Below are 12,697 nucleotides of genomic sequence, written 5' to 3'. Positions count from 1 at the left end.
GAATTTTTATGTATAATTTTACAATAAAAGATATATTGTCTTCTTGATTTCTTTCTTTTTTTTTTTTTTTTGTCCTTTTATGTGAAATTTTGCAAGCCATCGGAATTCTAATGAGCTGCTTCCTTTTAGTGGAATCAAAACCTGAATGGTTTACTGATAAATAATTAGCTTAAATTAGCATAGATCAAGAATAATTAAAGTAGACATATTTTATCACGAAAAGGGCTACTTTAAAGGTGCTAACTCTGAAAGTAGGTGGTATTTCTTTACGACTGTTTATTTTATTTTTTTTTTTTTTTGCAGCGATAAGAAATAAAAAATGTCCACATTTTAAATTAAACCACGCACTATTTTGATATACGTTTTTTTTTTTTTTTTTTTTTTTTTTTTTCTTAAGGAAAGGAGCAAGAAGTAGCTACATTATCGTCTATGGTTAACTAGTTTGGTTATTTTGTTTTATGGTATATCAACCAGCTTTAGAATTATTTAATGCCGAATCCAGTATTTTTGGTAAAAGTTTTTATATTTCAATTTCTTTTTATCTTTATAAATAAATATTTAAATATTTATTTATGGAGTTTGGTTTGGTTTGGGTTGGTTGTTTTGTAGAGGAAAATTATTGCTTTTATACTTCATAGAACATGATTGAGTTTCACAAAGAGAAAAGGAAAACATTTACTTTAAAGTTACACATACCGTTTCCCATTACTTGGATTTACATTATTTAAATATTGTTAAATCAAAGCAGTTGCATCACAGCTTTCTTTATATCATATACAGCTTCAGCGTCTTAAGCTTCTCTCTTTACATCATCAACATTCTAATCCACATCTGGCATCAATTGAAATGAATGGCTCTCGTCTTCAGGAGGCCTCAAGTTTTGACAAGCTTCTGGGCTTGACCATTACTCCTGATCTTAAATGGAACACGTACATCAAATCTGTTGCGAAGGCCGCTGGAAAAATGGTGGGATCTTTCTATCGATCCGGTAAATATCTCACTGCTGATGCTATTCTCTATCTATATAAGAGCCAGGTACGTCCAAGGATGGAATACTGTTGCCACATATGGGCAGGAGCTGCTAGAAAGGACTTGTCCTGCCTTGATAGAGTTCAAAATAGACTTCGTAGCCTCGTAGGAGATGTCCTTTTCTCCTCCTTGCAACCTCTATCTCACAGAAGAGATGTTGCGAGTTTGTCTCTGATGTATCGTTATTTTCATGGAAAGTGTTCAACTGAGCTTCAATCTATGGTTCCCCCCTCGCCAAACTTTCACAAGAAACACTCGTCTAGCTGTAAACACTATCAATAATTCCCCCCACTCTTTATCTGTGCCTAAACCTAAACGTTGATTCCATGAACAAAGCTTCTTTCTTAGAACTGCACGCCTGTGGAATTGTCTTCCGTTTTCCGGCTGACTACAATATAGTTGTGTTCAAGTCTAACGTAAATAAGTTCTTGATGAGCCGTTCCATATAAGTTATCAAATTTACCAAATTTTCATTACTAATGATTACTATATTGTCCAATTTCTACTGTACACTCTTTAGCCCTTATCCTTGAGTGGCCTCTTGGCCTTGATAATGTGGTGATGCCTATGTAAAAAAAAAAAAAAAAAAAAAATCTCCTAGTAAACGATAAAAAGACGTTCTCCATAACGAATTTTAACAGAATAACTATGAACCACTGATACTTACATTTACATGAAAAGATTTACCCAGGAAGGGGCGGTTCCTTTTCCTTTGATTTAGCAGTAAGTGATATGGTATGTTACAGCTACATAAATCCAATTACATTTTAACCAACTAAAAAGCATTAAAAATTACTTAAGAATCCACATTTCTGTTATTTTTTATTTATTTTTTTGGAAATGGGGATCCATTATTTATAAATGTATGCAAACGAGTTTCCTTATTTTCGTTATTAAAAACACAACAAATTCAACAGGGTCGCAGAAAATCATTCCTTTTTAACAGACTTTGGCAACCACGCATGCATATCCAGTGTTCTTTCTCGATTTGGTTTGACTAAAAAAAAAAAAACACAGGGTTATTTTGATTACATCGCCCTGGACCAGAGGATATAGGGGCCACGTTGTAATCTACGGGTTTCACATTCCAGCAAATGTAATGGATTGTCTTTTTTTTTTTAAGTTTTAACATTTAAATAGGGTCATTTATATGATTTTTTTCATTCGCTTCTTATTTATTTTCCTGTTTTTATCTATTTTTATTTCTCTATGCCCTTTTTTTTTACGCCTTGCCCTTGCTCAATATCCTTAATACACCACCTCTACACACCTAGGCAACGGGTGTTTCCTTATTTTCAGTACATGTAACATTTCATGTTTGTTTTCTCTATTTACCTCAGTTTTTTTTCATTAGCGAATTAAAACAGTTTCATTTGCTTTATTTTTTTTTGCTTTTTATTTATTTATTTTTTATTATCGAAATGAAATGAAAAAATCCTTCATTTGTTTAGGGGATTTATTTTTATTTTGGTTTTATTTTTTTTTTTTTTTTACGGTGATAAGTGAAATAATTGAAACCAAGTATTGCAGTAATTAAAAAAAAAAATTAATAAATGATAAATACACGGAAGAAGTTTTGTTTCATTCCTTTAGGATAGGATTTCATGTTTTCGTTCTTAAATAAATTTCTACTTCTTAATAAAACTTTGAGACAAACTATTTTTAGTCACAGAGGCTGATAAATAACCAATCAACATTACCACAGCTTCAACGGCTAAATTTATATTTTTTGTTTGTTCCCCCCCCCCTTCTCCATGCAAGCTGCCTACTGCGTCTAATTTTTTTCTTTTTCCTCCCCTCACTGCTATTTTTTAATTTTTTTTAAAGGCTGGGGGGTTGCTCAATACCCTTACCAACTCTTTCAACCCGTTCTTGACATTCCAATAGCTATTCCTACCATGAGGAGTTGGGTGTGTCTATTCCGAGGTTGGGGGTTGGGCAGCAACAACAACAACAACAACAACAACAACAAACATACTTTAACTTTTTTCAAGCACACTTCCACCAGGCAACGCCAGTTAGCGGATACTGCTAGTTCTAAATAAATATGAGTTTATTGATGTTAATCAGGTTTCCTTTTCTTCTTTCATACATTCTGTTCTCTTTTTTTGGGAGAAGAACACTGGCCTCCAGGAATTAGAGCTTTTGGTTCAAAAAAGTGAATGGGTATCATAGCGCACAAACTCTGTGAATGTTTTGGGAATTTTTTTTTTAAATCCTAGCAGCCATCAAGCTGTGCCAGGAGGTAGGGTGGGATTAAGCCCTTTTTGCTTTTGTTAAGTAGAATGCCAACACTTCTTAACCTGGCATCATCATCATCATCATTAACCCCCCCCCCACAGTCACATCTGCTTGCCCTGTCAGGAGCGGGGGGGGGGAATGAGGGAGGAAGAGCTTTGCCCATTTTCCTCAGTTTGAGTGTCGATAGTTTCTGGGAAGGGTGCTAGCTGACCATAACTCCATCAAGAAAAAAGTTTTTGACGTTAAATATTATGTTGTGGATCTTTCTCTTTTAGGGAAAAACGTTAATTTCATTTCCAGTTAATTAAAAAGCAACAAGGTTTTACCAGCTGGGAAACTATTAGTCTCAAAGGGCTAATGGAAGAACTGTTTGGTTTTTGACATATTTTTCGGCCAATGAGACAAGACAGGCAGTTTATCTGCGCACATTTTCTCAAAGAAAGAGACCGTCCTGGAAGACATTTCTACTGAAATTCCCTTCTCATCAGAACATTTTCATTTTAAAAGAAAACGAAAACAAAAACATTAAAACCTGAAAGTTCTAGAAGATTGTGAGAGTGCCTCTCAAGAAAAAAACTGAGAAAAAAGGAAAAAAATTTTTAAAGACCTCTTTTTGCATGCTTCTTTTCTTTCAAGTTTTGCAAATCAAGTAAGACTATTTTTGTACGATTATTTTAAAAGGGACAATGTATATTTTACCGTTTTATCTGTCATTATCATTTGGACGATAAATTTAACTTTGTCATTCCATTCAATAGAATTAATTCCAGAATTAGTCTCTCAATCAGAGACCTCTTTTTTGTATGTTCTATATTGTTATCTTTTTACTATTGATACTTAAGGTTAATTGTTAATCCCTGCATTAAAAAATAAAAGCAATTCAGTATTTATTTCTTTCAATAAAACTTGACTAAATTAATATACTTTTCGGGTCTGGGTTTTCATTTGCTCCTTTTTTATATTTTGCCTCCATTTTGTTTATTGTCGCTTTGCCTTTATTCATGAGACTTTGCTTAAATTCTCCAGCACTTTGTCTTATTTTTTCTCTTATCTTTAAAAATATTTGTTACATTAAAAAAATGTATTTTGTTAATGACAACTACAAAAGGCTTGTAATTTCCTTCGAACCCAAGTCCCTATAGACGATTCAACCTTAGCCTCTACCTCTGACCAATTCTTTTCCAGCTGAAGGCCTGGTCTGAAGCAAACGCTGAGGATATGAACTTAGCCATCTGACCAGCTGAAATCACCTGGAAGTGTGATAATCATCGACCAGGCTCCCAACCGTAGACCAGCGAACTTATTATGGTTGACAATGGCCCCTGTGACGTTTTCATAATCACTGAGTGTCTTAGTCACCGCATCAATGTCGTTATGGCTTCACACATGCACAGTGATATCATTGGCATAAGCGGACAACATGCAGTCGATTTGCAAGAACTCGTGCCAAAATCTTTAACTCTGTGTTTAGCAAAGTGATAGGCCTGTAGTCATCTAAATTCTCCCCACCATGCCGATCTTTTTTTTTTTTAGTAATGTAACCACTCCTTTGTAACCTGTACCGGAAGGGATACCTGAACAAATCAGTGGTTAAACACATCCTTCAGAAGATAAACAAACGTGGGTGACAGCCTCAAATACAGCTCATAGTGCAGACCATCGAGTCCTGGAGATCTGTTACATCAACACAGTAATGATCTCATACTCCGTAACCATCCCATCACAGATAGAAGCTCAGGCTAAAATAAGGCGGGGTGAGCCAGCTGAATAGTTGCCAACTTGCTGGCCATGGAATCTGGTAGTTGGGTGAAGTGCTCCTCCAAATACTCACAAAACCCTCCACAAATCTTGTGAGTCAATACAATACAGTACATCCTTCTAGGTTTTTCACTTTTCGAATGTACCCGTCAGAGCCATGGTGTAAAGCTGCCTTACACTTAAAAACGTCAACATTAACAGCTTCGTTAGTCCTAACTACTTGACCTTCCTATTGCTTGCTAGCCAAGTGATTGAGACCCCCCTTAACTAACACTTCCTCTAGATGATCCCCCAACCACTGCCCAGGTCAACCTATTTCTACATGCTTTTTCATCTGAGTCATAGCTACAGTGAGGCATTGGCTATACTACAAGCTAAAAGATCTAATTGTGGCCTTAAGCTTAACGCACCAGCTACTCCTGATAATCGCCCCCACTAACACCTATTGAATTAGTGATGTTAGCTGTCCCAAAAGTCAATCATCTCCAGTAGGGAGGTCTATCGCCTAACTTAAAACAGGCCATTATTGAAGGACCTAACCAGTGGAACGTGGAGCAAGGTAGAAAATCTACATCGCCCCTTCTAACTAACATTCTGTCTAGGTAAGTACTCAGACAGAAGGCCACACTAATAGCCTTATCCAGATGAAACCTGTCAACAAGATTGCATGAGGCCATCAGGTCAGACAGACCGCTTTCACACCTATCCTCCCCCCTATCTCCCTATCCCCCTATCCCTCCCCCCACCTTATTAGGATGGCATTCTAGTCCCCATTAAAACTATCCACTCCGGACCCGAGAGAAACACCTCCACACACCGAAAAAAGAAAACCCTTTCGCTAACGATATTGGGCACGTAAACTGGAATGATCCAAAACTTACCACTTTTAATGGCAACATCGACCATGACCAGCCTTCTCCAAGAATCCATGTGAACTACGCTTACTATGGCAGATAGGGTGTGACTGACTAGCACAGATACCCTACAACTATGAAGATTGCCATATGCTGAGTAGATGTCAAAGTTGTCCGTCAGTACACTGCAATCCCCGTACAAAATGAAATGGATCTCCTATCTCAAGGGCCACGCGAGCAGCCTTACTTCAAGATCTTATGCCCCTCATGTTCAAACTAGCTAGGTTCAAGTTCATTGTCGTTCTCTACCTAACTAGTGTCCATAGACCTGGCTGAGACTGCCAGTGAGCAGATCGGATGTAATCCGTCCATCTCCTTATAGACCTCCTATGTCCAGGGGAAAAGTTAACTTCAATGCACTAAATAAAGAGAGGTGAATGTAAAGTGGAACTCTCTCTTTGCATTTGACAGCTACGTTGTTTAATGATCGGTGCTCCCTGTCCTCTAATTTCAGGCTAGGAAATGCTTTTTTCCTGGCTCCCAGCATCCTCCACAGGGCTTTTGCTCTCCCTCCTCTATTCATCCTGACAAATGTGATGATTTTTGGGGTGTCCTTAAAGTCCCTGGGATTTGTCACTTCCTTCCTGTCTACTTTTACCTACCTCCTCTGTCTCTCTTTGAGGCTCCCAATTACCTGACTGCTATCCACAAATTCTCTTGCCTGGCCAAAATGGGAATTTTCTAGTTTTCTCCTCTCTTGTGGCTGTAATGAGAGTTTTCCCCTTTTTTTCTGTTACTGGAATCTCTTCGGGCTCCTCCATGGGAGTGTTGAGTAGGAGAAGGGTAGGTTGAACTTCCTCCTGTGTGGGAGTATGCAACTGGGATTGTGATGGAAGTTCTGCATTATCATCTGTTTTCATTTCTTCTTCCTTTTCTTTCTTCTTTTCCCTCTTATCGTTTGGCCTTGTCCTTACCTGCTCACTCTCCTCTTCCAACTCCAAAGAGATTATCCTGGGCATTTTCTTAGCCGCTATTGCCATCAACCTTGCTGTTGTTTGAGGAGCTGCCTCTTTTTACCCCCCTTTTTGGAAACGATCTTACTCCAGGTTGTGGCTTCTTTCTCTGTTGTTTTCTTCTCTTCCTCCATCCTTCTTGGAGCCGCCTGTTCTACTGTCTTTCCCAGGGTTTTTTTTTGGGGGGGGGTCATGTTTTGGACATGTATCCGAGTTTCTGGCATTGCCAACAATGTGGCTTCCTTCTCTCCATAATTACTGACATTGACCAACCCTCGCAATTAAGCTGTGCCGGGATTTTGTTGAATCCCTTCCAGTCCACTCTTATCTGGATTTTATAGTCTCTGGTCATGAGGTTTCTTGGGCCTCTGAACCAGATTCACTCCCTCTACTTCTCCATATTGTGACAGAATTACCCCAATCTGTTCATAACTGATAAAACAGGGAACCTCGAGGATTGTGACCACCATACTTCTTTTTGATTGGTACTCTGGTTTTAACCTAATATTCTTCCATGTGATGTCTCTTTACCACTTTTTCCGCTTCTTCCTTGTTTGGCAGGAGGAGATCCCACATGGCATAACTGTGCTGTGCTTTGTATTGGGCCGGTATTTCATCTCCCCTAGCATCTCTATCATTTTGTCCTTCAAGACCCCCATAAGGTCCCTGCTCTTTCCATCCAATGTCACTAACGATACAGATCTCTCTTGGATCCACGCCATCGGGCCTAGAATTATTTTTATGATGTTTCTCTACATGTATCACTGGTATTTCACCCGAAAGAGATATTTATAGAATTTTAGGGACATTGCCTAAGGACCCCAGTTTATGCTTGTCTTTCTCCTTTTTGGGGAATGTCCCTTTTTGGCATCTTCTGTGTTTCTGGTATTGGGAAATCCATAATTACGAGGGTTGGCCATTCTTCCATATGTTGGTCCTTTGTCTCTGTCCTCTTTGACCCTCCCGAGAAGCACCCATCCGATACTAATTGCTCTAACAATCTCAATTTTCTAATTACTTCGGATGATTTTTACAGACTATTTGTTACTGATTAGGACTTCATGGTTGGCCTCTCCCCCTCATCTATTACCCACCATGGTTTCCTATTCTTCTTTGTCTTTTTTGTCTCGGCTCCTTTGACTTTTTCCCATTCAGTTTGCACAACACTTGGACTCTCTTTTACCTATTTTGTCCACACTTTCTTTTGCTCTTGGCTTACAGCTACCGTCCCATGCCCCGGCATAGCCCAAGAGTTCAGAGAGTCTCTAAACGAGACCTCTGGCTTAATGGTAAAAGACGTGTTCCCTGGAACAAAATTACCTCCAGGTGTGACAAATAGTCCTCCTGGAACTCTACTGCCTCCAGGTGTGTGGCAGACTTCCCTGGAACTTCAGTGCCCCCTCCGAACATGGCAGATTCTTCCAAAACTTCAGTGCCCCCTCTGGACATGGCAGATTCTTCCAAAACTTCAGTGCCTCCGGACGTGGCAGATTTTCCCGGAACTTCAGTGCCTCAGGGCATGGCAATACTCTCTCCTGGAACTATGCTTCTGGGCGTGGCAAAAAGTGTTCCCAGAACATGTATGTCATTGGGTGTGACATATGGAGCTCCTGGAACTCTGCCTTCAGGCATAACAATGGATATTGAGTGTCACTGAGTGTGACCCCACCCCCAACAGATTCTGAGCTTGGAGCATTTCCCAAGGTGGGCGATTCGGCTACCTGATTCATCCCCTTTTGTCAGCCTAGTACCTGACAGAGACCCGCTGATTTGAAAATAGTGTGTGAGCCTTTTCTAGTCTCGCACAAAAACATGCGTTCACATCTCAAACCATATTTCTTGTCATATACATACGCGCACACAAACATACACGTGCACGTACACACACGTACATATATTCACGTTCGCGTACATACACTCACATTCACGTGCATATACACACACACTAACGTACACACATGTACTCACATGTACGCACACATACGTTTTCTATCTCCATGAACTGGATTGACTTTCTCACTCTTTTTTCCCTTTTGCTTTGGTCCATCAACCAGACAAGTTCACGTCCACAGCTAGTGGCCTGAAAACATTTCCACGTGGACAAGTACCAACATGTGCGTGCAGCTTTACTGATTTCAACCCTCTATCTTTTTCTTTTTCTACACGCTGGGCTGCCATTTCTCTTTCCACTACATTACTCACTCCTCTTTCCACGCGCGGACATGAACACGAGTTACACCTAAAACATTCATTTTTCAACAGAAAATAAACAACATCTTTATTTTATCCAGCAATTGAGTTTTGTTTCCTTCTTTCCATTCGTTTCATTATTTTCTTTTGTAGCGAGTTAGGATATTTATATCCTGACCCGCAACAATAGGGAGACCATCACCTTAAAAAAGGTATGTAAGTCTCCCCAAAAGCTGCCAGCAGCTTAAGTCCCACTGAGTACTAGACTATCTGTAACAAAAAAGTTTTACTGGCCTGCAAAAATGCCCGGGGAATCCTCATCGGCATTCTTTGGTAGGGATGCCCCAGGCGATTAGCAATAAAGTAACCCTTCTGAAAGGGTGAGAATGTAAAACTTAGGAAGGTGAACCTCCTAGGACTGCACAGGACCATACACCTCAGCCAACAGAGAACAAACCATTGCAGCAATGGCCTAGACTGTAATGTCGACGTCAACACTGCTATCTATTTTGTTATTGCGCTTTATATTTTTTTCTGTTTTCGGTCGGTGAAAGATAGGTGTTTCTAGACCGGGGTAATTATTTTTATTATTTTATATTATTTTATTTTTTTTGGCGCCATCCAAAGTGCTTCGTTTTAAGAGAGCTGGATTTTCTCCACATTAAAAAAAAAAAAAAAAAAAAAAAAACAATCTTGTGTCTCACTCTGCCTTCGTGGGGAGGCAAGTTAGTAGGGACACGTGCGGTTGTACAAGGGTTAAAAACACCTCAACCTGTGAGTATGTCCTTTTCCTTCTTTCTCCCTATACTTACCTTTATTTTTTTTTTCACACACTCTACTCAAACCCTCCCAACCGAAACGACAAAAGAAGAAGAAAAGAAAACTCACTGACTACCGTATTACATTCCTTCCATTTTCTTTTTCTTTTCTTTTCTTTTTTATTTTATTTTATTCTAACACTGTTTGTTGATGAGGACGGAAGGAGTGAGCATTGTGTATGTCACATAAAAAAAAAAGTAAGATATTTTTTATGCTACTACTAACTTGAGACTTGTCATTAAAACTATCGACGGTATAAAAAAAAAAAAAAAAAAAAAAAAAAAAAAAAACACGCACTCCACTCCACTGCTTAGTGCCCGTCCGGTTGGGTTCGTTGTCGGGTCGCGGATCGCTCACGATTTCAATCAAACATAACCCATTTTTAACAATCATTCGCCATCATCATCACTTGTTGGGAAATCACATTAACGCACTTTAGAATTTTTATTCGTTTGTTTGTTTATTTTTTTTTTTTTCGTATTACAGACGACATGCCGCTCTGTGAGTTTGTTGATGGTTGCGACGTCGCGTTGGTTAAACAGCATCGAACAACAACAATGTTTTGAAATTGTAGTTAACACACACATGCGCGCATTCATACAGGCATACGTGCGCACATATCTTTACTTTATTCATCAATGAGTTGTAGAGGTTTGAAAAGAAAAAAGCAATAGAAAAAAAAAAAAAAGAAAAAAAAGGAGGAAAAACAACTTTGCTCAATATCAAGTGAGTTAACTTTATTTAGAAATAAATTTATTGAAAGCCAGAAAACTTCCAAGTTTTTAATTTTGCATAAAAAATTGTTTCAATTAAAAATAAAAAAGTAGTAATTGATTTATAACTCTGATATCCCGAAAGTTGCGCTAAAAAAACACACACACACACACACACACAGAGAAAATTATTGATAAATTATCATTTTTTTAAACATTATTATTATTAAAAGTGTCATCTCACCAGCATTCCTTCAAAAATGGATAATTCTAACGAAAAAAACTGGAAACCTTCTCCTCGTATAATTGGCATTATCTGTGTTATTGGGCTTTCCATATTCTGTCCAGGTAAGTAAAAAAAAAAAAAAAAAAAAAAAAATCATATTTTCTACTTTTCTGTTTCAATAATTTTGGTAAATGTGCAGAATAGTTAACAAAGTCTCTCACCCACGTTTTTACAATGCACTTGCACTTCTAAATAATAACGCTGTTAATAAACCGGCCCATCAATAGGTGGGAGGTCAGAATAGTTAACAAAGCCACTTTCTCATGTTTAGAATGGTTTTCTAAATAAATGATAACGTTATAATAAAAAGAGATATATCATGAGGATGGCGAGATGGACTGTTGTTAACTATTCTGTACCTTTACTATATATATATATATATATATATATATATATATATATATATATATATATATATATAGTAGAACTGGTAATTAGTAAAAACCTGAAGAGAGTACTCAATACTATTGCAGAGCAAATATGTGTTTTATTTTTTTTTATTACCGTTTTATCTGTTTGGTTACATATGTTTCAGATGTTGAACCATCTTTACGATCTAACAGCCTCGTCAGACCTTACAGAAGTGGTTGTTAGTATTCTCTCTCTCTCTCTCTCTCTCTCTCTCTCTCTATATATATATATATATATATATATATATATATATATATGTATGTATATATATATATATATATATGATGATTGCAACGTCTTGTCAGACGAGTGCCACTCCCTCAGACACAGTCCATGAGCCTAAATACCTGAGGGAGTATCTATACAAAGATGGTGTTACAGAGTCTTAGCTTTGTACGACAGCTAAGTCTTTCACTCGGTTCAAAATGTTGTGATCCAGCAACAAGCAAGAGCAAGATAGCCAGAAACAAATTAAACTGCAGACCAGCTTAATGCGGGTACTGGTCCCACGCTAGATGTTTTTTTAAATCGGAGATTTGCTTCTCCTAGAAAGGATCTTGTTTTTAATCCTTCAGGGAGACTAGCCACCCTCCTCACCAAACAAGTCTGGTGGGGGAACCAGTTTAGTCTCCATGAAGGATTAAAAACAAGACCTTCTAAAGGTCGAATGAACCCTTTTTCGGGGTCAACGGCCAACTAACACCGTGTGTGTGTATGTGTGTGTTGGGTGGAAAGGGCTCCCGTAAGCCGTGGTGAAGGCAACCTTTCTAGGAGAAACAAATCTCTGATTTAAAAAAACATACAGCAGGAGACCAGTACCCGCATTAAGCGGGTCTGCAGTTAAACTTGTTGCTGGCTATCTTGCACTTGCTGGATCTCAACATTTTGAACCGAGAGACAGACTTAGCTGTCGTACAAAGCTAAAACTCTGTAACATCATCTGTGTATAGATACTACCTCCGGCATTTGTCTATTAAAATGGTCCTGTGGCAATGGAAATCATTTTGAGGCTCATGGACTTTAAGTGTCTGAGGGATTGGCACACGTCTGATAAGGTGTTGCAATAATCATATATATATATATACCTATAGATATCTCTATATATGTATATATATCTATAGATATCTCTATATATGCATATATATCTATATATGTATCTATATATCTATCTATATATATATCTATATCTCTATATATGCATCTACATATATTTATATATATATCTGTATATATATATATATATATCTATATATATCTATATCTATATATATCTATATATATATGTATATATATTTATATATGTATATATATATGCACATATACCTATCTATGTATATATGCATATCTATCTATCTATTTATATATGCATATATATATCTATCT

At 37.7% G+C, this 12,697-nt stretch overlaps 1 protein-coding gene across 2 annotated transcripts in view; it reads left to right on the top strand.

The window, feature by feature from the left end:
- The first annotated feature begins 10,035 nt into the window (after window positions 1–10,035).
- The window catches only part of LOC145297574 (uncharacterized), a 123,512-nt gene continuing 120,850 nt past the window's right edge, over window positions 10,036–12,697 (top strand). The window contains exon 1 of one of the 2 annotated variants that reach the window (XM_080143589.1): window positions 10,036–10,965. In XM_080143589.1, coding sequence (XP_079999715.1) covers window positions 10,878–10,965 — 88 coding nt within the window. In that variant the 5' untranslated portion in view covers window positions 10,036–10,877. The remainder of the gene's footprint in view (window positions 10,966–12,697) is intronic. The other variant, XM_080143590.1, reaches the window with a different exon arrangement.

The sequence above is a fragment of the Euprymna scolopes genome, chromosome 18 (genome assembly GCF_053919585.1).
Source record: "Euprymna scolopes isolate OS-2025 chromosome 18, ASM5391958v1, whole genome shotgun sequence".
Classification (NCBI taxonomy): Eukaryota; Metazoa; Mollusca; class Cephalopoda; order Sepiida; family Sepiolidae; genus Euprymna; species Euprymna scolopes.
Note: the sequence above shows the minus strand (reverse complement) of the source record. Positions and strands in the feature narration are given on the sequence as shown.